Raw genomic sequence first — 26,690 nt, forward strand, 5'->3', positions numbered from 1 at the left:
CCTGGCTAAACATTACTTCAGATTCTTGGGTAAAAAGCATTATAACCAGAGGGTACAAAATCCCCTTCATTTCAACACCACCTCTACAAAGAAAGTTTCCAGACGTGCCACCCCGTCTGTGAAAGCTAGCAGCTGTAGAAATTTCAAAGCTGCTCGAAAACAGAGTCATCCAACCAGTCCCGGCGGACCAAAGAGAATTCGGAACTTACTCAAGGTTCTTTTTAGTTCCAAAAAAGACAGGGAACTGGAGACCGATCTTAGATCTCAGCCATCTCAACAACTTCGTGAAGAAGGAAAAGTTCCGTATGGTCACGCTTCAATCGATCCTTCCATTCTTACAGAAGGACGATTGGATGTGCTCTATAGATCTCAAAGACGTGTACTACCACATCAAAATGGCCAGACCGTCCAGAGATCACCTGCGCTTCCGGCTGGGAGCCAGTCACATTCAGTTTCGAGCTCTGCCCTTTGGACTCACCTCAGCCCCCAGGGTGTTCACCAAATGCATGGCAGTAGTTGCGGCTCACTTGAGACGAAAAGGATTCCAGGTGTTTCCCTATCTGGACGACTGGCTCCTCACCGCCACCACCGAGCGTCGCCTATTGCAAGCCAGAGACTACACAATCGGCCTTTGTTATCACTTAGGGATATCCATAAACTTCGAAAAGTCTTGTTTATCGCCCTCACAGTGTATTTCCTTCATCGGAGCAGACCTAAATACACGATCGACACTACTGAAACTCCCCCCCAATAAGAGCTTCAACACTCAAGCAGCAGGTCCTTCTTCTGGTCAGCAAGAAAGCCCCAGCCAAACTGGTGTTAAAAGTGTTGGGACTGATGGCAGCCGCACTAATTGCAGTCCCTATGGGAAGGTTACACATGAGGATTCTACAATGGCTGCTCTTCGCGCAGTGGTTGTTCCAACACCTACCCCTAGTGCACGAGATCAGGATAACAGAATCTTGCAGACGGGACCTCTCATGGTGGGTGCGTGATCAGAACCTCACTGTGGGTCGTCCGTTCGTTCTACCCAGTCCAACAGCCACAATAACCACGGACGCTTCCCTGATAGGGTGGGGGGGCCTTTTTCAGGGAAGAACAGTCCAAGGAGAATGGTCCAGCACGGAGTACACTCTACATTTAAACGTTCTGGAGTTGAGGGCGGTGTTCCTGGCATTGCAACACTTCCAAGCCCTCTTACCTCTAGGAACAGTAGCAGTTCAGACAGACAACATGTCTGAAGTCTGGTACATAAACAAACAAAGGGGAACCAGGTCTTACCCGTTGTGCAAAGAGGCCATGAGAATTTGGCAATGGGCAGAGTCCACGGGTCGCTTTCTGATAGCAACGCACATCCCGGGATCATCCAACGTCATTGCGGACAGGTTGAGCAGAGCCATCCTGTTACCTCACGAGTGGTCCCTCAATTCACAGACGGCGGAAAAGATCTTCCGCAAATGGGGCCAGCCTTGCTGCGATCTGTTTGCTTCCCCGTTGAATGCAAAATGCAGAAGCTACTTTGCCCTTCTACCCCCTCCGGGGGATGTCCCCAGGGACGCACTGATACACGATTGGCCCCCGGGTCTCCTATATGCATTCCCACCGACTCCATTGATTCCCAGATTTCTACAGAAAGCCAGGAACCTGGAAAGGACTATCATACTCATAGCCCCATTCTAGCCTCGTCAAATATGGTTCCCCTTTCTTCGAGCTCATCAAATAGAGGAACCATGGATTCTGGACCCAGTACCAGATCTGCTGACGCATTCGTCGGGAGTTCCTCACCCGTCTCTACAGTCCCTCAAACTAGCAGCTTGGCTGCTCCGCTTCCCTGCCTAGCCAGGTCTCATCTACTCCCTCCGGCAGTTCAACACATCCTGGTTGCTTCTCATAAAGCTTCCACTACTAAGCTCTATACGAGTAAGTGGAAACGCTTTGTATATTGGGCATCTAGTCAAAACTTAGACCCCTTGGTAGCTCCTCTACATAAAATTTTAGAATTCTTATCCATCCTTTTTCACGAAGGAGCTTCTACTTCCACGCTAAGGGTACAGTTGGTGGCCATATCAAACTTCCATATTGGTGAGGAAGGTTCTCCCATTATGTCTCACAGACTTTGTAAGGCCTTTATGAAAGGAACCTTCCATCTTAGACCGCCTGTCAGAAAACCTTTCTTTCCATGAAGCCTGAATTTGCTGCTGTCGCAACTCATGTTTCCACCTTTTGAACCTGCTTCGTCATGTCTCTTAAAGTTCTTATCGTGGAAGACGCTGTTTCTCGTCGCCGTGACCTCAGCTCGTAGAGTCTCAGAGCTGCAGGCATTATCGGTCAGACCACCTTACTTGATATTCCATCCAGACAGGGTCTCTTTGCGTACAAATCCATCTTTCCTTCCAAAAGTATGCTCGGTTACGAATATTAACCAGTCTATAGAACTCCCTACCTTTTTCAAAAACCATACTAACAAACTGGAGTATATGTTGCACAAGTTGGATGTTCACAGGCAATTAAGATTTTATTTAGATAGGACCAAAGCTTACAGGAAAACGGATCAGCTCTTCGTCGCATTTGCAGACAATAAAAAGGGCATGGCAATTACTAAACGTACACTATCTAAATGGCTTGCTGACTGTATAACATTTGTATACTCTAAATCAAAGCAATCCTTGCCCACCAAACCTAAGGTCCATTCTACCAGATCCGTTTCCACTTCCTTAGCTCATGCGGCTCGTTTGCCTTTGGACACTATTTGTGCAGCAGCCACGTGGTCTAAACCACATACTTTCATCACTCATTATAGAGTGGACAAGGTCTCCAAGGATAGGACATCATTTGGTTCCACTGTGCTTAGGAACGTTCTTCCATGAGTCACTCGGGGTTACAGAGCTAGGGACGCTACCCGTGTGTAAGAACAAACGGCGAGATTGAACACTCTTACATAAAGAAGTTATGTCCTTACCATAACGTTCCATGTAGAGTGGTCATCTCGCCTTTGTTCTTACATTCCCTCCCTTCCCCCCCACATGTTTGGAAGAACTGGTAGGATTAGAGTCTGATCGACGTGTCTTGACCCCTTCCGGGGTATATGGTCCCATGTGTCATGGGATATATGCTTAGACCATTAGTTATTGCTATGGTGAGAGAGTGTCTCTGAATGGCTAAAGAGAGTGTTTACTTCTAGCACCGCAGGTGTTGGCTCCTTTGGTCTGGTTTGTTTGCAAACTAGATCTGAGTAATGGCAGGGAGGATTATGGGATACGGGCTGGTCTCGAGCTTCTCTGAGATTCAGAGCTTTGCAATTTGGCCAACTCGGAGCCGAGGATCGGCTCCGAACCCGTGTGTAAGAACAAAGGCGAGATGAACACTCAACATGGAACGTTATGGTAAGGACATAACTTCTTTTTTTCTGAACTGTTTTGTTAAAAGAAAACTCTAGTATATATAAATATATATTTTTCTTTACAGTGGACAAGGCAGCTTGCTGCAGCCTTTCATTTACTACAGATTCTTGACTCTTCGTTATTCTTCTCGGAGAAATCCATACTGCCGGTAAGTATGTCTGTGTTTAGAAATGTCTAATGCAGTCTTGTAAATAAGCACTTGAAATGCCTGACTGTATTTTGCATTCAAGGAAGGAATGACATTAAGTAGTAGAAACTCTGAAAATGTTTACATTTATTTTGCCAGTTTTTTAGCCAAGCCATTGAGGCCATATGCAAGATAACTTGGGTTATATGTCTTTTTAACTGTAAGGCAGTTGTGTACAGTTATTTTTTAGGTGGAGGGAGGGGTGATTATACTCTGTCAGAAGTGTATTAACCTTAATACTTTGCACTTTCTGAAGTCTGCAAAGTACACAAACCTCAGATGGACTGGGTACAGTAGTAGTTAGGGCACTGGAGGACCTAGCCTTGGAAGGTTGAATCAAGCTTTCCAGTCACTGGGGTTGTGGGTTGCTGAAGGCCTATAAGTGCAGCTGCTGCAACAGGGATGTCCAGGAGCACTAGTTCTACCAAAGGAATGCACAGTACATCATCTGAGCATTGTGAATATACAAAAGTTTGTGCCCATACTGGCTTTGTATACTGGGTATTGCAACACTTTGTCTAGCCATTGGGGAGTGAGAAGTTATTAGGAGTATACAGATAATCTCTTCTAACCTCACTGGATAATGGCTGCTGTTCCTTGGCTATCACTTCCATCTTCTAATGTCCATGGACAGAGTACATCTGGAGGAGTGAGGATACCTTCAGGTTTTATACACTTTATGGTCAGTGAGAGGATGGACATAGAAAACATCTGTGGTCCATTGAATTTTTTTTCTTTTTGTTTTAATTTTTTTTAATGTATGTTTTGTTGTCTAGGTTAGTGCCTTTATGTTGGTGGTTTGTTTTCATGAGGAGTGCCAGATGGTATTCTACGAAATGCATACTGAGTTGGGTAAATTTGGCTAAGTCACTGGGGAAATTCCCCTTAGTTTTTTCAGTAAATGTTGTGAGATCTTTTATGTCCATCTAAGCTGCCACCAGTTCAAGTTGATGGGATCTTGATTTCACATGTTATCCAAAAGATGACACCCTTGGAAGTGCAGCCCCATCACCATACACACACACTGCGATGTTAGTAGTAGAAAATGTATCAAAGAACATGAGGAAAAGAATCATGTCTTATGATATTTGGCATCAAAGGCATTTGTTGAGCCACTAACACACTGACCTCAGATAATGCTGTACCAGTCTTTTCTTTTAGGTGAAAATTCACTGTTGTTCTGCTAATGTGGGAAGTGAAGCCCTGAAAAATCTATTGTCAAACTATGTCCTTTGTATTGAGTGGTAATTACTGACTTGATCTGCCTTTTGTCAGGCTAAATCAAGTCTCTGCCCATCATAAAATTTTGTGTTGACTGTACACTTGTCCGAGTTTGCTCGTGATCATAGTGGAACACTAAAGTATAATATTTGCAGGATTTGTGTACATATATTGAAATATCAGCAGTAAGCAGATTTTGGTCCACTGCTGAATTCTTCGGCATTCGGGCATCTTCCAATATGTAGGATTGCAATTAAGAACTATAGTCATTAGAAGGTAGCCTGGTGCAAAAGAAAGTAGTTTACTTGCCTACTTTGGTGCTTTTTGAAAGCTAAAGTGAACAGATACTCCTTTAGATGGTGTTTTCATTTAAGCCTTGTTCTTCTGGACAGCCTTAGTACAGATTTTTCCTCAAAAAATTTTTGCTTCCACCTGTAAGTACCGTTTGTCTGATTTGGTTAAGAATAAGCAACTTCCCTTGAGAAATTTGTTGCAACCGTCACATTTCCTCCCAAAAGATATTCAATTTCCTGTTTTATTTGGGGGCATAGCATAGTATTAAATCTTTCTTTTATTGTGTTTTGTTTAAAGACTTTGGGTGGAAGTTCTAAAACTCTTGGAACATTTGTTTCAGCTCCGTGGCAGAGCAAGATAAAGCCTTGACTGTGATCTAGATAACCTGAAATGAGTTGGGAGACCTGGTTCTGCATGTTGCCAAGGGGGGGAGTTGAGGCAGTCCAGCCTGTTGCAGTTCCAGTACCTGCTAGAACAAGTTGCATAGTATGCAGCATAAGGGAGGTGGGCATGTGGTTGATTCTGTTAAAGCCATGTTTATGTGCTGGAATGTGCACACCCCACAGAGGAAAGCACAGCAGGTCCATGTGTATGTCAGTTGTAGTTGAAATTAATTATTTAGAGTACCCAACATCCCCACGTATAACAGCCAGCTTCCAAAGCTTCAGGGCACTTCATATGTACAAACCGTTTGTCAGATTGACCTGAGCTGACTAAAAAAAGACAAGTTTGGCCTACAAGTCCTTCAGATAATTCTCTACCATTGTAGGGAGCAAGCAAGTGAGGGCTTTCAAGAGTTTGATGGTCAGCTTGTGTAGTTCCTTTGCTGGGCAGCTAACTTCCCTTTTGGGAAGAACCTTCTGCATTAAAAGTTTGTTGTTTTAACGTGCTTTCCTGTTCAGGGAAGTTATTTTTAAGCTAGGAGTTTTAATGGACTTTTTTGAGACTTTACTTTTAAATTGGAGCGCACTTTTTGCTTGTCAGTTTAAAAGTTGTTTATAGTTGAAAAACAGTTTTCTGTAGAGAACTTGTGTGTAGTTTACTTTTGGGGCTGGCAAAGTGTTTGCTTTTTAGTGTGTTTTTGTATGAGTAAGTGACTTTTAAAGGCTTTCAGTTTTTACCTGCCTGTGCTGCCTGTTTTCCCCTAGGAAGAGGCAACATTTTTGACCTGAGCCTGGGTCTGTCTACCAATCCCATGTGCCAGTCCTTCTTCCAGACACTAAACAAAACGTTATACAAACCACAGCAGGCTAAGAATTTACCTCAGCCACACATGGATGACTCTACTGTGGCCAAAGATAATTCCTCACACCACTAATGTTTAAGCCTGCATCCCTCTGGTGTAGCACCTACAGTCTTCTGCGGCTGTTGGGGTCACCTCAGTGGGCAGGGGAAGAGTCATGCTTGTCAGTTCTTGGAAAGGGAACAGGGAAGCCTGTTTGATCAGAATGTTATGCCCATCACTGGTTAAGCAGCTGCTGCTTCCTGTATTAATAGTGCTGGCTACATTTTTCCTGTCATAAAGAAACAATAAACTAAATGTATGTACTCCTCCTCAGGTATCCTTAGATAGGAGTAGTTTGATAGGTCTGGCTGAGGATTTAATTCAGGTTCTTTATCCTTATAATTTGATTTCTGGTAAAAGAGGGATATATCTTTTCCTGAAAAGATTCAAGATTCTGAATCTGGACAGGAAGCTGATGGGACAGATACACAGGGTATTCTCCTTAGATTTCTCATTCAGACTCTGAGCAAAGCTCAATTTCTGATTCTCCCTGTGGGGTGCTTTTTTTCCTGAGACTATTTTCAGAATGTGCCAGTGCTTTCATTCGGAGAGCACTGAGGTTTATCACTCCCTCAGAAAATACTGTGTGCTGTTACAGAAGGAATTTCCAGAACCTTCACCCATTCCTGCAGTTCTATCAGCTTTTGGAGGCAGTTTTCCTAATAGTCAGGCAGTTTTCCTAATAGTCAGCCTGCTACCCCTAGAGAGGCGGATAAACTGTATAAAGTTCCTCAGTCTTTTAAGTTTTTATACAGTCATTCCAAACCTTACCCAGCAACTATAGCTTTAGTTAATCCTTCTGCTGCTATACATTTGGTTAATTCCAATCATACTCTTTCTAACAAGGATGGGAAGACTATTGGTAAATATGGAAAAAAATATATTCTTCTGCAACTTTGATTTTCAGAATTTTGAGTTGTCAGGCTCGTATGTTAAAGTATATTGATGAATTGTGAAAATAAGAGGAATGTTTTGACTGCAGTTTTCTTCTTGTGAGGAAAAAATTTGCTTAAAATAAAGTAGTTTCTTCCATCTTACAGGTCACACTTCATTGTTTACAGTGTGCACATGACTCTGTTCATACCTCTTCCAGGGCTATGGCCACTGGTAAAGTTTTGAGGAGGTTTTGCTGACTGTGTTCTCGGAACCTCCCAGAGGATGTCAAAATGAGATTTTAGATTCTCATTTGGATAGAGATTTGTTTTTTTTGAGAATCTCTTAAGATGTTTCAGCCTTGTTTTTCAAAATTTTCAAAGGATTCTCTAACCCTTTCTCCAATTTCAGCAAAGGCAGAATGCAAGTAAACAGATGTTTTTTAAGGGAAGATGGCAGATTTTCCAAAAAGAATAAAGGACCCCCCCCCCAAACAAAGGATAGTCCAACAAGTCAGAGTGACCCCCATCCTGGCACATCACATCATCAGTTCTCTGTCGTACTCTTTTTGAACTATCCATTGCACCAGGACTGCTCACAAAGTGACTTGCTCCATTTATTACTCATTGCAGGCTACAAGGTATTCACATTTTCCATATTTAAATTACTTGTTTATCTTTTGCAGTCTTTTTCCAAGTGTGAGGATCACTTGGGTGAGAGATCTCTTACACAAACTGGGATTCCAAGAAAACATTCAAAAGTCATTCACAGAGGATTATGTTCCTGGATCTCAGCTAGACACCCCAGTTCAAAGTGCATTTCTACCACAAAGAAAAAAAAAATAGATCCATGTCTAGATCTTTTTATAAGGTGTTCCTTTCATGCTTCAGGCACTGTGAGGAAATATTTCCGTTTTTTTGGGTCTCATAGCATCTATGAGTCTCATTCCAGGTTACATTTCCTTCTACATGTTCAGACCACAAACTGAAGGTGTGAGAACTAAAGGAGGTGGTGTATCAATATTCATTAAAGGTAAATACACCTCTAGATTGGTTAAACAGCACAATTCCCTTGAATTACTTAAGGTGCAATTGACTGTAGGTAAGACTCCACTTCAGGTCGTGGCCAGCTGTAGGACCTCCTTCATGAATCGGGACATCCATTCAGCCTACTTCGATCTACTTGAGTCAATCAAGATACAACTAAACACCCTGGTTCTGGGCGACTTTAGTTACCCATCCATTGACTGGGTAAATTATACATGTTCTAACTCACTTGCCCAAGGGTTCCTGGGCTTTAACTCCAGTGCTGTGGCCCAGCTGGTTGTCACACCCACAGGGGCTCAAACATCCTGGATCTGGTGCTCACCAAGATGGGGGACCACTGCACCTCCCCTAGTGTGTGGTCATCCCTGGTGAGATTGGACCACAAATCAGTCTCGCTAGTAGCAACTATAACACAAGACCCCCCCCCCCTTTTGGCAATAACTAGACTAAAAAAACTTCTCCAAGGGTAATTACAACCTGTTATGTGACAGCATTAATAGCTTCATAGCCCCTCCCCCCACTGATGGAACAGATACTTTGCTGAGTTATACATCAGTGTTTTATACGAGCACCTGTACAATTGTATTGACTCTGCCATACCTGATAGAACCAAAGGAAGATCTTAAAGGAAAAAAAAACCTACCTGATGGCTGTACAATAGAAGAAATAAATTGCTGTCTAAGAGTAGGAAGGAAATGTCTCAAAATTGAAAACACTCCCTCCTCAACTTAAATAAGCAAATAAGACTCCTAGTGAAGTCCTCCAAAACTAACTACAAATCCAAATTAGCTTCCCTAACAAAGGATAACCACAAGGCATTCTTTAGTTACATCCGTAGCTTCAAAGGTGAGGTCCAGCCTTGCACTGAACTCTTAGTTAAAAGTACTACATATACAGAACCTGTGGATATAGCAAACCTGCTGGCTGACAGATTTAGTGAAAACTTAACTCCCCTGTCCCTGCCACATATACCCCAAGGCACCCCTAACACATATCCCACACCTAGTATATCTGAGGAGCACAAGTTAAACACCCTCTCCAAAGCCAAAAACACAGCCCCTATGGGACCCGACAACATCCTAAGCTGGGTTCTACATAGGTTTGCTTTTCAATCCCAGCCTAAGCCTGGTTTCATCCCAGCAGAATGGAAAACCACTACCGTTATCCCTTTGCACAAACAGGGTGCATTCATGGACCCCAAGAGCTATAGGCCCAGTAGTCTGACCAGACTTATCTGCAAGGCCATGGAACGAGTCATCTTGGACCTTATTAACAATCTTCAAACTCTCGACCCCACCGAGTTTGGCTTTGTCAAGGTGAGATCATGTCTGTTAAACTTGGTGGGCAACTTTGAGACAGTCACCAAAGCCTTAGATGAGGGCAGATCTGTGCATACGGCCTGTCTAGACTTAGCCAAGCCCTTTGACACAATCCCCCACTTGGGTAGCATTGATAAACTTACCCATCTGGGTATCAGCCCATATATTATCAGGTGTGTTGCAAACTGGCTCACTGATAGAACTCATACAGTTAAAATAGGGGACTCCACCTCCTCCAGCAGACCTGTAACCAGTGGTGTTCCACTGGGATTGGTTCTGGGACCCCTACTGTTTGGAATCTACTTCTCTGAAGTACAGGCTAAAACTAAAGGACTGTGGCTGACAAAGTTTGCTGATGGCTGCAAATTTTAAGCGATCATTGACAACCCTAGTGATGTCACCATCCTGCAAGAAGGTCGTGCGCAGACTAATGACTGGTGCCAAAGTCATGGTAATGAACCTAATGCAAAAAAAAATGCATTATCATCCCCTTTGGCAAGGGTGATGTTCCTGCAGACTACCACATCAATAGCAATACCCTAAGCACACAGTCAGTAGTGAGAGATCTGGGCACACAGGTTGACAGCAACCTTAATTTCGATCACCATGTCTCCACAATGTTAATGGCATTTTATATTGCTCATCTCATAAGTAAGGGCATTGCCTCCAGAAAAAGAGGTTATAAACCCCCTGTACTCTTCCCTCATCAGACCAGTAATAGAGTAGAACTGTCCCTTTGGTATATTCCTTTCCAAACACCTGCAGCAATTGGGGAAACCACAGAGGTTCCTTAAAAGAAAATTCAGGATCTTCAAGATTTGTCTTATGCGAACAGACTGAAATCATTGCATTGTCACTGTACTCTGTGTCATACAGACTGCTCAGAGGTGACCTGTGCCTTGCATGTAGAGCAATCTCTGACCAAGCTTTAATGGAAGTGCTGCACATTCGCAAGTCAAATAGCACACAGGTCACTCGCTCAAAGGACCTTAACCTGATATGTGACATCAACTAACTTGCTGGAGAGACAGATTTGTCTTACAGAAGTTGCCGCAGCTTTGGAACAAGCTTCCTATGCATGTTCATAGGTTGGTACTAGGCTATCAGCCCTAGGGCCTATACAAGCCTAGCCATAACAATTCCCCTGGCTATTTCTTCCCACACTATTTAATTCCCTGGACCCCTGTCTAGCAGGGCGACTGACGTGATCCCCGGAGTGAATTTCCTTTCCCCCATCCAATCATCAAGGTTCCTTTTGAAGAGGACCAAAGAGGCACTCTGCTTGACATGTATGGGCAATCTATTCCAGAGTCTGGGGAGTCTCTGGGTCAGGAACCTATCCCTCCAGCATGTTTTGTTTATTGTGATGACAAGGTTTAGATCCCTGGAGCATGTGGCTCTGAGGGATTGGGATTTCTTTAAGTGTAGCATGTCCAGCAGCTCTGGGTTTGACATGGCCTTGTATGTTAAGCAAAGATCGCCTCTGAGTAGACGATATGCGACAGAGTATAGCTGGAGTTTTTTAAGGCGATCAGCGTAGGGCATCTGCTTTAGGCCTGTGATTCTTTTAGTGAGGTATTTCTGTGGCCTTTCCAATTGTTGCAGATGTCTTGAGAGGTACATACCAAACGGGGCATTGTATTCTATAATGGGTCTGATAAGGGATGAGTACGGTGGGGCAATGACCTCCTTTTTTCTGGATGAAAAGCCCTTTGTGATGAGGTGTGCCACATATAAGGATTTCCTGACTGTTGTGGCGATGTGGTTATCGAAGGTGAGACCACTGTCCACCTGTGTCCCTAAGTCTCTTATCAAACTTTCGGTGTTTAGTGTACTGCCACCTATATGGTAATTCACGGATACATGTTTTTTCCCAAAGGGGATAACTATACATTTCTTGGCATTGAGCTTGAGCCCATGGCTCTGGCACCAAGCATCTGTTTCTGTAAGGCCCTTTTGTAGAGTATCCACATCATTTGGGGATTCAATAATGGCTGCCAATGTGCAGTCATCTGCAAACTTTGTTATCCAGAGTCCCTTAGTGTTGGCCTGTACTTCAGAGAAGTAGATGCCAAACAAGAGCAGTCCCAGGACTGAACCCTGAGTTACTCCACTTGTCTGAAGCTGGATTTGGAGTCAGCTACTTTTACAGTGTGGGTTCTATCAGTAAGCCAGTTAGCAACCCATTGGGTGACGTAGGGATTAATGCCCAGCTTAGTAAGTTTATCTATGATTCCAGAGTGGGGGATGGTGTCAAAGGCCTTGGCAAGGTCTAGATAGGCTGTGTGGACCACCTTACCCTTGTCCATGGCTCTGGAGACTGATTCGAAGAAGTCAATCAAGTTCAGGAGACAAGATCGGCCCTTCACGAACCCAAACTGGGTGGGGTCCAGTGTTTGAAGGTTGCCAATGTCTTTGTTTATAAGTTCCATGATAATACGCTCCATGGCCTTGCAGATAAGGCTTGTCAGACTGATGGGGCGGTAGTTTCCGGGATCCAAGGTGGATCCCCCCTTGTGGAGTGGGATAACTGTAGCTGTGCGCCACTCAGTGGGCACGAAACCTGAGGTGAGGCTATGATTAAACATGACACTTAAGTGAGGTGCCAGTTCATATTGTAGTTCATGTAGTACACAGCCCGGGATGTCATCTGGTCCCATGGATGTTGTATTCTTAGCTTTGGAGAGTGCGTTTTTTACCTGTGTGGCTGTTATTACCGGAATTTGGCAATCTTCCGGTATTGAGATGGGCCATTTAGGGGGTGAGAGGGGGGTGAAGTTGGTACTGAATCGATCTGCCAGGATATTGGCAATATCCTTGGGATCAGTATATTTAATGCCATTCTGTTTTAGCTCAGAGCAGATCTGAGCATTGCCATTTAGATTCTTGACATAGTTATAGAATGCCTTGTTGTTGTCTTTGGAATCTTTGGCAATTTTATTTTCGTAACTAGCTTTGGAGGATTTTATGAGGGATCGCAGTTTCTTACTGAGGCTGGTAAGGATGTTTTTTGCATCCTGGGATTTTCCTCTTTTCTGCAACAGTTTCTTTCTTTTGTTGTAAAGTTTGTTTATGGCAGGGGACTACCAGATTGTCTACTTTTTTTTTGGATGAGAGCATCTTGGTTCTATTTGGGATGGCACGATTTATGCATGAGTGGATGTGCTCGTACAGTGCCTTAGTGTAGGGTTCAGCAGTTGAACTTTCAGCTCCCGTCTGCATGGGTGTCATGAAGTTTGTCACTTCTGACTTGAGTAGCATGATGTTGGCTATGGAGAAGTTTTTTATGGAGGTTTCCTTACTGGGGGGTGGGGGTGGGATGTGGATGTTAAAGGTGATTAGCTTATGGTCAGACGTGCCTAACGAGGGGGTGACCATAGGTGTGGAGCATCGATTTCCCATGTTGGTAATGACCAGGTCTAGGATATTGGAGCCCCTGGTGGGACTATGGATTAGCTAATCCAGGCCATTGGAATTTATGAATTCCAAGAACCGTTGGGCAAAGGTGTTGGTACATGAGTAGCTTTCCCAGTTAATGGCAGGGTAGTTAAAATCACCCAGTATTAGGGTGTTTGGTTCTATCTTAATATTTTCCAGTATGTTTAGAAAGGTGTAGTGAGAATCTTGGGATATGGTGGGGGATCTGTAGCAAGCTACAATTTGGACTGCAGTCTTACCTAGTGTTAGTTGCACCTGGAGAATTTCAGACTCATTGTGTTGGGCAACTAGCCTGGTGGTGTGAATATCCTTGGTGAATATTGACACTCCTCCACCTTTAGTGTTTCGGTCCTGCTTTAGTGGCTGAAAAGTGTGGTAAGAGTTGTAGCCTGGTATTGCAGGGGTGCTCTCTGGAGCCTTGAACCAGGTCTCAGTTACTGCACAGATATCGATGTTCTCCATTTTTAGGAGTGCCTCGAGAGAGTGCATTTTGAGGTTTAGACTTCTAGCATTGAGTAGCATTACCTTCAGATTTTGCATGCTTGTACCTGTTACGGTGGTGGTTTTGTTCTTTGAAGTTTGCCTAAAAAAGGCACTATAGGGGTGGCAAGAGCCTTAGCCAGTAACCTGAATCCCAGAGGCAACAGGTGCAGACCATTTCTGGCAAAGCATCGTGGTCTGTCAATCATGTCGTCCCAGGCAGACAGATGCTGGATCCTCTTTGAATGACACCAGAAGCTTAGCCAATTGTTGAAGTCAATCATTTTGTCCTTATGTTGTGGTTTCATTCTGGGTGAAGGCAGGGTGCTACTCAGGGCTAGGGTCATACCTGCCTGGGCCACATGATCCGAGAGCTCTTCCATGTCTCTTTTCATGTAGTCCAGGGAGGTACGTCTCAAGTCATTCACTCCAACATGGACAATGACAGAGTCATATTTGTACTTGTTGTGGAGTGACTTGAGTGCATGCGTTATGTGGTGGATCCTGGCACCCGACAGGCAGCTGACTGTAATTTTCTCCTTGTTCAACCTGGTGAGAGGGACATCAGTGTGCCGGACTATAGAGTCACCTATGACTAAAGTGTTAGGTACATTGTCTTGCCTTAGGGGCTGTTGCTGGGTGGCACACAGGTGTTTTGAACTATGTGACACTTTTGTTGTGATTGGTGTTTGTTTGCGTTTCAGCTTCAGAGGTCCTTGTTGCTTGGGCAGGTTACAGTTAAGGGCCTCTGCATATGTCGATTTAGTGTTGCTATATGTGGGTGTTGGTGGTGTGGGTTTAGAAGGGCTATGTGTTGCTTGAGGTGTAGTGTGGGTGTTAACCTTCTCCTCTTGACTGTGTAGCACAATCTTGGGTGGAGAGAGCTTTGCTTCCATTTTGGCTATGTAAGTGCATCTCTCACAGGTTGTAGTGTTGGGTGGTAGGAGGAGAGGGTTGTCTGTGTACATGAGGCAATTGCTGCATTGCCCCAGTATGCCCAGATTCACCAGGTGGACAGGAGAAATCACCAGAAGCTGACCCTTGGACATGCCTGGTTTGATGCTTTTTTTTTTTTTTTTTTTTTTGTAAAGTACAGGAGCTGTTTTCCCTTACCTTAGCAAGGTACTTTGCAATTATAGGCTGTTTAGTGCCTACTATTAATTTCTCCTTATTAACAAGGAGAGTTGAGTGCGTGTATCAGTTTAAGGCTTCCTAGTGCTTTCCAGCAGGTATTAGAGAAAGTGCTAGTCAAAGGGATGCTTAAAAGTAAGATGAAAAAAAATGCACACTGCAGTGTGCACTAGAGAAGGTAGACGTGAAAGTAGGTAACTTAAGTTTTACCTGTTTAAAAAGTTAAGGTTTAGTGGAGAGTTACTATTTTTAAAACAGCAAGATGGGTTTAAAGGGGTGGTTACATTTGTATTCTGGTACTATGGAATACAGTAGGATAGCCAATAAATTTAAATAGTTGAAGGGGAGGGGTTTTTGATTTAGTGATTACTCACACAAGCCACTGAAAGTAGAGAGGAAATGAGATATATGGTCAGATTAACATAAGAGGCAGGCAACTAGAAAGACAGTGGTATTTAACAAGACAACTATGACTGGGTGGGAGGACAGGGAAAAAAAATTCTGCCTGACTCAGAAGAGAGAGCTGTGGTCTCTTTTGAAGTTTTAATATGCTGTTAAAGCAGAATGCAGGTAAAAAATTCTGCCCGACTCAGAAGAGAGAGAGAGCTGTGGTCTCTTTTGAAGTTTTAATATGCTGTTAAAGCAGAATGCAGGTAAAAAATTCTGCCTGACTCAGAAGAGAGAGAGCTGTGGTCTCTTTTGAAGTTTTAATATGCTGTTAAAGCAGAATGCAGGTAAAAAATTCTGCCTGACTCAGAAGAGAGAGCGAGCTGTGGTCTGTCTTGAAGTTTTAATATGTTATTAAAGCAGAATGCAGGTAAAAAAATTCTGCCTGACTCCGAAGAGAGGGAGAGCTGTGGTCTCTTTTGAAGTTTTAATATGCTGTTAAAGCAGAATGCAGGTAAAAAATTCTGCCTGACTCAGAAGAGAGAGAGAGCTGTGGTCTCTTTTGAAGTTTTAATATGCTGTTAAAGCAGAATGCAGGTAAAAATTTCTGCCTGACTCAGAAGAGAGAGAGAGCTGTGGTCTCTTTTGAAGTTTTAATATGCTCTTAAAGCAGAATGCAGGTAAAAAATTCTGCCTGACTCAGAAGCGAGAGAGAGCTGTGGTCTCTTTTGAAGTTTTAATATGCTGTTAAAGCAGAATGCAGGTAAAAATTTCTGCCCGACTCAGAAGAGAGAGAGAGCTGTGGTCTCTTTTGAAGTTTTAATATGCTGTTAAAGCAGAATGCAGGTAAAACACAAGGTAAAGAAAACAAACTACAGTATTTAAAATATACAAAATACAAAAAATAAAAGCAAACTAAACTTTCCTTCACAGCAAGGTGTAGCAGAGTCTGGATGAGCCTTTCTGGTAAAGCTCAGAAATGTTTTATTTTACCCCTTAAATAGAAGGTTTAGTTCCTAGCTCCACCCCTCAGTTAACAAATGATTAACCTTAAGTGACCTCTTCTATCTTATGAATGAGTCCTTAATTGATCAGTTCTAATTTCTGCCTGACTCAGAAGAGAGGGAGAGCTGTGGTCTCTTTTGAAGTTTTAATATGCTGTTAAAGCAGAATGCAGGTAAAACACAAGGTAAAGAAAACAAACTACAGTATTTAAAATATACAGAATACAAAAAATAAAAGCCCCTCATTGGCCCTATTTAAGCGTAATTTGGAAAATTGGAATGGTAACCGGAAATTCACCATGGGGGTTCCACTTGTGTCCCCCTCGGACATGGGCAATAGGTGTTGATTTTAGTGTCTGCCTGAACCAGAAACCCTTGGGAACACTTGAACTTGGCTAAGCTTGTAAGGGCTCTGGGACTCTTAGCCTAGTAGCCTGTGATCCTATACTCCTGTGATGCCCCTGGCAAGACTCACCATGTGAAAGATACAGTGGTATCTGAAATTTCTTTGACCCCAGCACCAGCATTCTTTATCATTTCAAATCCTTGTTTTGGGGTTTGTCAGAACAGAAATCACTTCGGGGAGACAGCAAATTTACCTAAATCCAAGTCTCCCTTTCTGCCTCCCTGCTCCAAAGCAGTCAGTCAGCACAGATGCCTTGGACTTTGCTTGGAGAGCAATTTAAGGAGGGATAAAAGTGCAAGGTGTGGGAGACACCGAGGACCAACAGAAGCACATAAATATAATGGAGGTACTTCCCCTGATCAAGGCGCTCATCTCACTGAATCATACTTGGCCCCCTGGACCTTTTAATGTGGTTGCAGACTATACAACAGCCCTGTGGTAGCTCAAGCAAGGGGCAACCAGGTCATACCCCCTTTGCAGACTAGCTACAGTGGATGTAAAAAGTGTACACACCCCTGTTAAAATACCAGGTTTTTGTGATATAAATACTGAGACCACAATAAATCATTTCAAAACTTTTCCCACCTTTAATGTGACTTGTACTCTGTACAATTCAATTGGAAAATCAAATCTGTTAGGGGAAAATATAAAAAATAAAAAAAACATTAATAAGCTGGTTGAATAAGTGCGCACACCCTTAAACTAATACTTTGCTGAAGAACCTTTTGATTTAATTATAGCATTCAGTCTTCTTGGGTACAAACCTGCCATCAAAGAGACTGATTAACCCCAAATAAAGTTCAGTTGCCCTAGTAGGATTTTCCTGACATTTACTCAGTTGCCTGCTACAGCAAAAGCCATGGTTCGCAGAGAGCTTACAAACCATCAAGGGAATCTCATTGTTGAATGGTATCAGTCAGGAGAAGGGTGCAAAAATATCCACAACATTGGATATACCATGGAACACAGTGAAGACAGTCATCAAAAAGTGGAGAAACAGTGACATTGCAAAGAACAGGATGTCCCTTCAAAACTGATGAACAGACGAGACGAAAACTGGTCAGGGAGGCTGCCAAGAGACGTACAGCCACACTGAAGGAGCTGCAGTAATTTCTAGCAAGTACTGGTTGTGTGCTACATGTGACAATAGTCTCCCATATTCCTCATATGTCTGGACTATGGGGTAGGGTTGCAAGACAGAAGCCTTTTCTTACACAGAAAAACATCCAGGCCCGGCTAAAAATTGCAAAACAGTACATCATGTCTCCCAAAAGCATGTAGGAAAATGTTATGGTCTGATGAGACCAAGGTTGAACTTTTTGGCCACAATTCCAAAAGGTACGCTTGGTGCAAAAACAACTCATCACCAAAAGAAAACCATCTCCACGGTGAAGCATGGTGGTGGCAGTATCATGCTTTGGGGTTGCTTTTCTTCAGCTAGAACTGGGGCTTTAGTCAAGATGGTGGGAATTATGGACAGTTCCATATACCAGTCACTTTTGGCCCAAAACCTTCAGGCATCTGCTAGAAAGATGAAGAGGAATTTCACTTTTCAGCACGACAATGACCCCAAGCATACATCCAAATCAACAAAAGAATGGCTTCACCCGAAGAAAATTAAAGTTTTGGAATGGTCCAGCCAGAGCCCAGACCTAAATCCAATAGAAAATCTGTGGGGTGACCTGAAGAGGTCTTTGCACAAGAGATTCTCTTGCAATCTGACATATTTTGAAAAGAACAGTGGGCAGCTATTGCCAAGTCAAGATGTGCCATGCTGATAGACTCCTACCCAGGAAGACTGAATGCTGTAATTAAATCAAAAGGTGCTTCAACAAAGTATTAGTTTAAGGGTGAACACACTTATGCAACCAGCTTATTGAACATTTTTTTATTTTTTATATTTTTTCCCCTAACAGATTTGTTTGTTCAATTGAATTGTACAGGTTATAGGTCACATTAAAGGTGGGAAAAGTTTTGGAATGATTTATTATGGTCTCATTCTTTTTTATATCATAAAAACCTGGCATTTTAGCAGGGGTGTGTACACTTTTTATATCCACTGTAGCTAGTCTGCAGAGGGGGTATGACCTGGTTGCCCCTTGCTTGATGTACCACAGGGCTGTTGTATTGAATATGTTGGCTTGGGATGTAGCTTCACAATACAGTCTCCACTCTACAGCCATCCTGTATTCTGTCAGAGCAAAATTGTGTGGGAGATAAGTTGAGTAGGACAGGGGCAGACCCTCATGAATGGAAACTCAATCAGGGAGTCTTCCAAGATTTGAGCCATGTGTGGGGAGTTCATAGGTTCATAGGTTGGTACTAGGCTATCGGCCCTAAGGCCTATGCAAGCCTAGCCATAACAATTCCCTGTATATTTCTTCCCACAACATTTACTTCTCTAGGCCCCTGTCTAGCAGGGCGACTGACATGATCCCCGGAGTGAATTTCCTATCTCCCATCCAATCATCAGGGTTCCTTTTGAAGAGGGCCAATGAGGCGCTCTGCTTGACATGTATGGGCAGTCTATTCCAGAGTATGGGGAGTCTCTGGGTCAGGAACCTATCCCTCCAGCATGTTTTGTTCATTGTGATGATGAGGTTTAGATCCCTGAAGCATGTGGCTCTGAGGGATTGGGATTTCTTTAAGTGGAGCATGTACAACAGCTCAAGGTTTGACATGGCCTTGTATGTTAAGCAGAGATCGCCTCTGAGTAGACGATATGCCACAGACTATAGCTGGAGTTGTTTTTAGACGGTCAGCATATGGCATCTGCTTTAGGCCTGTGATTCTTTTAGTGAGGTATTTCTGTGGCCTTTAAAGCTGTTGCAGATGTCTTGTGAGGTACATACCAAATGGGGCATTATACTCTGTAATGGGTCTAATGAGGGATGAGTACAGTGGGACAATGACCTCCTTTTTTCTTTATGAAAAGCCCTTGGTGATGAGGTGTGCCACATAGAAGGATTTCCTGACTGTTGTGGCGATGTGGTTATCGAAAGTGAGACCACTGTCCACCTGTGTCCCTAAGTCTCTCATCACACTTTCGATGTTTATTGTCCTGCCACCTATGTGATAATTCATGGGTACATGTTTTTTTCCAAAGGGGATAACTATACATTTCTTGTCATTAAGCTTGAGCCTATGGTTCTGGCACTAGGCATCTGTTTCTGTAAGGCCCTTTTGTAGAATATCCACATCATTTGGGGATTCAGTAATGGCTCCCAGTTTGCAGTCATCTGCGAACTTTGTTAGCCAGAGTCCCTTAGTGTTGGCCTGTACTTCAGAGAAGTAGATGCCAAACAAGAGTGGCCCCAGGACTTGAACCCTGAGGTACTCCACTTGTCACTTGTCTGGAGCTGGATTTGGAGTCGGCTACTTTTACAGTCTGGGTTCTGTCAGTAAGCCAAGTTGGCAACCCATTGTGTGACGTAGGGATTTATGCCCAGCTTAGTAAGTTTATCTATGATTCCAGAGTGGGGGATGGTGTTGAAGGCCTTGGCGAGGTCCAGATAGGCTGTATGGACGGCCTTACCCTCGTCCACAGCTCTGGAGACTGATTCAGAGAAGTCAGTCAGATTCAAGAGACAAGATCGGACCTTCACAAACCCAAACTGGGTGGGATCCAGTGTTTGAAGGTTGCCAATGTCTTTGTTTATAAGTTCCATGATAATGCATTCCATGCCCTTGCAGATCAGGCTTGTCAGACTGATGGGACAGTAGTTCCTGGGATCCAAGGCGGATCCTCCCTTGTGGAGCGGGATAACTGTAGCTGTGCGCCACTCAGTGGGCACGAAGCCTGAGGTGAGGCTATGATTCAACATGACACTTGGGTGAGGTGCAGTTAATTTTGTAGTTCATGTAGTACACAGCCTGGGATGTCATCTGGTCCCATGGATGCTGTATTCTTAGCATTGGAGAGTGCGGTTTCTACCTGTGTAGCCGTGAGTATCGGAATTTGGCAATCTTTTGATATTGAGATTTTTAGGGGGTGAGAGGGGGGTGAAGTTGGCACTAAATCGATCTGCCAGGATATTGGCAATATCCTTGACATCAGTATATTTAATGCCATTCTGTTGTAGCTCAGAGCAGATCTCAGCAATGCCATTTAGATTCTTGACATAACTATAGAATGCCTTGTGGTTGTCTTTGGAATCTTTGGCAGTTTTATTTTCGTAACTAGCTTTTGAGGATTTTATGAGGGATCTCAGCTTCTTACTGAGGCTGGTGAGGGAGGTTTTTTGCATCCTGGGATTTTACTGTTTTCTGCAACAGTTTCTTCCTTCTGTTGTATATTGTTTTATAGCAGGGGACCACCAGATTGGCTTCCTTTTTTGGGAGAAGAGCATCTTGGTTCTATTTGGGATGGCACGATTCATGCACGAGTGGATGTGCTCGTACAGTGCCTTAGTGTAGAATTCTGCAAGTCGAGCTTCCAGATCCCGTCTACGTGGGTGTTGTGAAATTTGTCACTTATGACTTCAGTAGCATGAAGTTGGCTTTGGAAAAGTTTTTTAAGGAGGTTTCCTACTGGGGGATGGGGGTGGGATGTGGATGTCAAGGGTGATTTTCATATGGTCAGAACTGACCAATGAGGGGGTGACCACTGGTGTGGAGCATCTATCTCCCATGTTGGTAATGACCAGGTCTAGGATATTGGAACCCCTGGTGGGACAATGGATTAGTTGATCCAGGGCGTTGGAATTTATGAAAAGGAGTTGGTACCTGAGTAGTTTTCCCAATTAATGGCAGGGTAGTTGAAATCTCCCAGTATTAGGGTGTTTGGTTGTATCTTAATATTTTCCAGTATGTTTAGAAAGGTGTAGTGAGAATCTTGGGGCATGGTGGGGTATCTGTAGCAAGCTGCAGTTTGGATTGCAGTCTTACCTAGTGTTAGTTGCACCTGGAGAATTTCAGATGCATTGTGTTGGGCAACTAGCCTGGAGGTGTGAATATCCTTGGTGAATATGGACACTCCTCCACCTTTAGTGTTTCGGTCTTGGTTTTGTGGCCGAAAAGTGTGGTAAGAATTGTAGCCTGGTATTGCAAGGATGCTCTCTGGAGCCTTGAACCAGGTCTCAGTTACTGCACAGATATCGATGTTCTCCATTTTTAGGAGTGCCTCAAGAGAATGCATTTTGAGGTTTAGACTTCTAGCATTGAATAGCATTACCTTCAGTTTTTGCATGCTTGTATCTGTTACGGTGGTGGTTTTATCCTTTGAACCTTGCCTAAAAAAGGCACTATAGGGGTGGCAAGGGCTTTAGCCAGTAACCTAAATCCCAGGGGTGACAGGTGCAGACCATCTCTGGCAAAGCATCGTAGTTTGTCGATCATGTCTTCCCAGGCAGACAAATACTGGACCCCCTTTGAATGACACCAAAAGCTTAGCCAATCGTTGAAGTCAATCATTTTGTCCATATACTGTGGTATCTTTCTGGGCGAAGGCAGGATGCTACCCAGGGCTAGGATCATACCTGCCTGGGTCACATGATCCAAGAGTTCTTCCATGTCTCTTTTCATGTAGTCCAGGGAGGTACGTGTCAAGTCATTCACTCCAGCATGGACAATGACAGAGTCGTATTTGTACTTGTTGTGGAGTGACCTATGTGGCGGATCCTGGCACCTGACACGCAGCTGACTGTAATTTTCTCCTTGTTCAGCCTGGTGGGTGGGACATCAGTGTGCCTGACTATAGAGTCACCTGTGACTAAAGTGTTGGGTACATTGTCTTGTCTAAGGGGCTGCCATTGGGTGGCACACTGGTGTTGTGAGCTATGTTTCAGTTTGGTTGTGACTGGTGTTTGTTTGCGTTTCAGCTTCGGAGGTCCTTGTTGCTTGGGCAGGTTAATGTTAAGGGCCTCTGCATATGTGGGTTTAGTGTTGCTATGTGTGGGTGTTGATGGTGTGGGTTTTGAAGGGCTATGAGTTGCTTGAGGGGTAATGCAGGTGTTAACCTTCTCCTCTTGACTGTCTAGCACAATCTTGGCCGGAGAGAGCTTTGCTTCCAGTTTGGCTATGTAAGTGCATCTCTCACAGGTTGTAGTGTTGGGTGGTAGGAGGACAGGATTGTCTGTGTACATGAGGCAGTTGCTGCATTGCCCCAGGTGGACAGGAGAAATCACCAGAAGCTGACCCTTGGACATGCCTGTTTAGGTGCTTGTTTAGAAAGTTTGAGCTGATGTTCATCGTGCATACAGCTGCAGTCATAACAGATGAGTTCTCCTGCCGTCAGGCGGGTCCTCGGTCGGCCGAATTCCAAAGTCTAGGTCCGGCGTCGGTTGTCGTCGCTTCTTCCCTGACGTCAGTGCGACAGGGGTATAAAAGAACCAGCCGACGCCATTTTCTTCAGTCTTTCTTGCCGCGCGGTGCCCGAAGCAGAAGCAGTTCGCAAGTGCCGGTCGGCCAGCTCCTGAGATTACGAAAAATTTGGAACCGAAGTCTTCTTAAAAGCTAAGTACCCCGTTGGGGAAACTTTTCTTGCCTCAGACCGATGTCAGACAAAGTTAATAATTGTATTTCTTGTGGGAAGCAAATACCGCATAAGGATTTCCATTCCTCTGTATACCTTGTTTAGGCCCAGACCACGACGTCTCGGTCTGTCGCTTTTGTGCTACATTCAACAAACGCACTATTAAGCGTCGGGCGGAGTTCGCCCAGCATTATTTTGGGAAAGCATTTAACTATACTATGTCGTCGGATACTCCGACTCCGGTTTTGTCTAAAAAACGCAAAGACAAGGACCGACACTCAAGGTCCGCGGCCTCTACCGACACCACGCCAAAGCCGACTACACGTGGTCCGGTTCTCAGCGAGGCGCCTACGCAGCCCCTGATTACCGACGACACATCTTTGGCGGTGTCTCCTGTACCCGAGGTCGCAGGCTCCTCGGCCCACACCCTGACTACAGATACCGAAGCCACGCTTGGCGTTGAAACACAGCATGTGGACAGGTCCACCTCCACTCAAGGTGTCTTCAGACCTTCCTCCTCTTTCTCCATCAAGGCTTTCACCAAGTCTAAAGCTACCATGCACCCTAAGAGACCAGCTACACAGGGCCCATCTCCAGGCCCCATGCCTAAGAAACAGATGCTTAAAATGGCTGAGGATTTAATTACTCTAATCAGAGGTTCTCAGCCACCTCCGGACAGAAGACCCAGAGTGGAGGAAGATTCCCCCTCCTCTGATCAGGGCTCCATTATTTCAGAGCACTCTGATTATCAGGAACAGTCTTACTCCCCTGTTGAAGACTCTGATGCAGAGGAATCTATTCCTTCTGTATCCCCCCCTGAGGATTACTCATTTGGTGAAACTCTGCATACCTTAAAGGAACACTTCCACTGGGAAGGCCAGGATTACTCAGATTCCAAGAAAAGGCTCAGGGAATTTCCTTTGTTACCCCAGCACAGGCCTCTGGCTATTCCTCCTGTCCTGGACATCCTAGATGATTTTTACTCGGAGGCCTGCCTTAACCCGGACTCTCTTCCTCCAGCTCCAGTTAAGCCTGACAGGTACTACAGGGTTCCTGACTCACACCAATTTCTATACAAGAGCCATGCTGCTGACCTAGAAACCATCTCACAGGGGCCCAAGGGAGTTAAGGCCTCCATTGCCAAAAACCCATTGCCTTCCGAGAGAGATTCCAGATCCTTAGAAAGGTGGGGAAAAAAGGTATATACCTTGGCTACCTTATCCATGAGGGCCTTAAACTGTCAGTTTCATATGCTAAAATACCAACAGTTTCTGTTATCTCAATTGAAAAGTAAAATGTCACAACCTGAACAACCAGACATGAAGGAGTTGCAGGATTTGATGCATAGTGCAGAACAAGTGGGTAAACATACCTTACAATGTGGTTTTGATGCTCTAGAGGCCTCATGTAGAGCTGCTGTTACAGGCTCAGTCATACGTAGGCATGCCTGGCTCAAGGAACAAGCCTTGCCTGATCATGTCAAAGCTAAATTACTAGACGCCCCTCTTCAAAAGGATGTACTATTTGGGGCAAATGCTGAGGAAGTATCACGAAAAATGGAGGAAAAAGCTAAATCAATGCAAACTGTGAAAGAATTTCTGCAGGTTCAACCCCCACGTTTTAGTAGAAATTGGCCTTCCAAAAACTGGTTCTTTCCTGCCACAGACAGACCCCAAAGAGGCAGATACAGGCGCCCGAGGGGCAGAGGGCAAACACAAGGCTCGTACAGAGGCAGACAATGGCAAGCTCCTACACAAAGAGGTTGTGAGGACAACTCGCAATCTTTCAGAAAGCAAAACCAATGACTTTCCCCTTTGCATGCCAACCAGGTCTCTAATGGCAGCCCCCTTAGGAGGAAAGCTGGCACTATTCTCAAAAAATTGGCATATTGTCACAAAGGACAAATGGATCCTGAACATTATAAACAGAGGTTACAAATTCCATTTTCATACCCTTCCAAAAATGAAAGGCATGCCAAACCTGCCACACAATCAAAGGGCAGAGGCACAAAAGCAAATTTCAGATCTTATAAACATGAAAGCTATTCAAGAGGTACCTACACACCTAACAAGGTCAAGGTTTTATTCCAGGCTATTTCTGGTGCCAAGGAAGGGAAAAGATTGGAGACCTATTTTGGATCTTTCCATCCTAAACACATTCCTACTCATACCAAAATTCAAGATGCTCACTCTACAGCAACTTCTTCCCATGCTGGGCAAGGAGTCTTGGCTGGTAACATTGGACCTCAAGGAGGCATACTTGCATGTCCCAATCAGACAAAATTGCAGAAGATACCTCAGATTTCTTGCAGGTTCAACCCATTATCAATTCTCTGCATTGCCCTTTGGTTTATCTACTGCGCCCAGGGTATTCACGAAATGCCTGGCATCAGTAATTGCCTACTGCAGACTTCAAGGGATACAAATATACCCTTATTTGGACGACTGCCTGATCCAAGCGGACAGCAAGCACATTCTTCTGAAACATCTGGCTTATGTAATAATGTTATTAAACTCTCTAGGATACACAGTCAACAAAGAAATCAAGACTAATACCCTCTCGGAAGATAATTTTCCTGTGTGCCAATTTGGACACAAACACCCAGATGGCCTACCTCACGCCAGAGAAGCAGGGGCAACTAATTCAATATTTCAGAACACTGGCAAATTGCACCAGGCTGACTGCAAGGAAAATCCTGCAGGCTCTGGGGTTCATGGCATCTTGCATCTTACTAATCCCATGTGCAAAGCTGCATATGAGAAAACTACAATGGTACCTAAAAAACATATGGTCTCAACACAGCCACAGTTTGGAAACAATAATACCACTAATTCCATGTCTGCAAAAGGAATTTCTGTGGTGGGCTCAAGCATGCCAAACAAACACAGGTCTTCCATTCAGCAAGCCTCAAGCAAATCAAGTCATCACAACAGACGCCTCAGACTACGCCTGGGGGGCGCACATGACAGACCGGTGATTTCAGGGCAAATGGACCCAAAAAGAAAAGCACCTTCACATCAATCAAAAAGAAATGCTAGCAGTGATAAATGCTATTACAGCTTTCAAGGACCTTCTACAACCAGGTCAGCTATTGATAAGAACAGACAACACCACAGTTATGTGGTACATAAACAAGCAGGGAGGAACACATTCTTATCCCCTATGCAGACTGGCCATGTCACTTTGGAACATGGCCATGGACTTACAAATGGAACTACAAGCACAGTACTTGCCAGGCAAGGAAAACACGCTGGCAGACAACCTAAGCAGGAATATGACAGATCCACACGAATGGAAGTTGCATCCAAAAGTTTTTACAGGAATAATCCAAGAATGGGGAAGGCCAGACATAGATCTCTTTGCCTCCCACAAAAATCATCAATTGGCAAAATTCTGCTCAAGGATCTTCCATCCAAAGGCCTGGAGAGTGGACGCTCTCTTTCAGTTGGACATCAATGACAGTTTATGCCTTCCCACCTCTTCCTCTGCTGCCCAAAGTCCTATTGAAGACCAGAGCAGACAGACCACAGATGATCCTCATTGCTCCGGACTGGCCAAGGCAACACTGGTACCCACTCCTGAGGAGTCTGACGCATTCCCCACCATGGACCCTGCCTCTAATGCCTCTTCTTCTGACTCAGCACAGCTTCAAAACTCTTCACAGTCAGCTGAAAACACTCAATCTAGCCGCATGGAAGATTCCTTAGCATCGCAGCAGGCCCTGCTCTCCAAGGAGGTGTAGGATG

General features: G+C 44.2%; 1 protein-coding gene across 2 annotated transcripts in view; it reads left to right on the forward strand.

Annotated features, from left to right (window-relative positions):
- The window catches only part of TMEM33 (transmembrane protein 33), a 943,213-nt gene that overhangs the window by 693,206 nt on the left and 223,317 nt on the right, over nucleotides 1–26,690 (forward strand). For both annotated transcript variants that reach the window (XM_044061509.1, XM_044061510.1), the window contains exon 6: nucleotides 3,466–3,549. In XM_044061509.1, the coding sequence (XP_043917444.1) occupies nucleotides 3,466–3,549 (84 nt within the window). The remainder of the gene's footprint in view (nucleotides 1–3,465; nucleotides 3,550–26,690) is intronic.

The sequence above is a fragment of the Protopterus annectens genome, chromosome 2.part0 (genome assembly GCF_019279795.1).
Source record: "Protopterus annectens isolate FY-2018-M chromosome 2.part0, PAN1.0, whole genome shotgun sequence".
Lineage (NCBI taxonomy): Eukaryota > Metazoa > Chordata > Ceratodontiformes > Protopteridae > Protopterus > Protopterus annectens.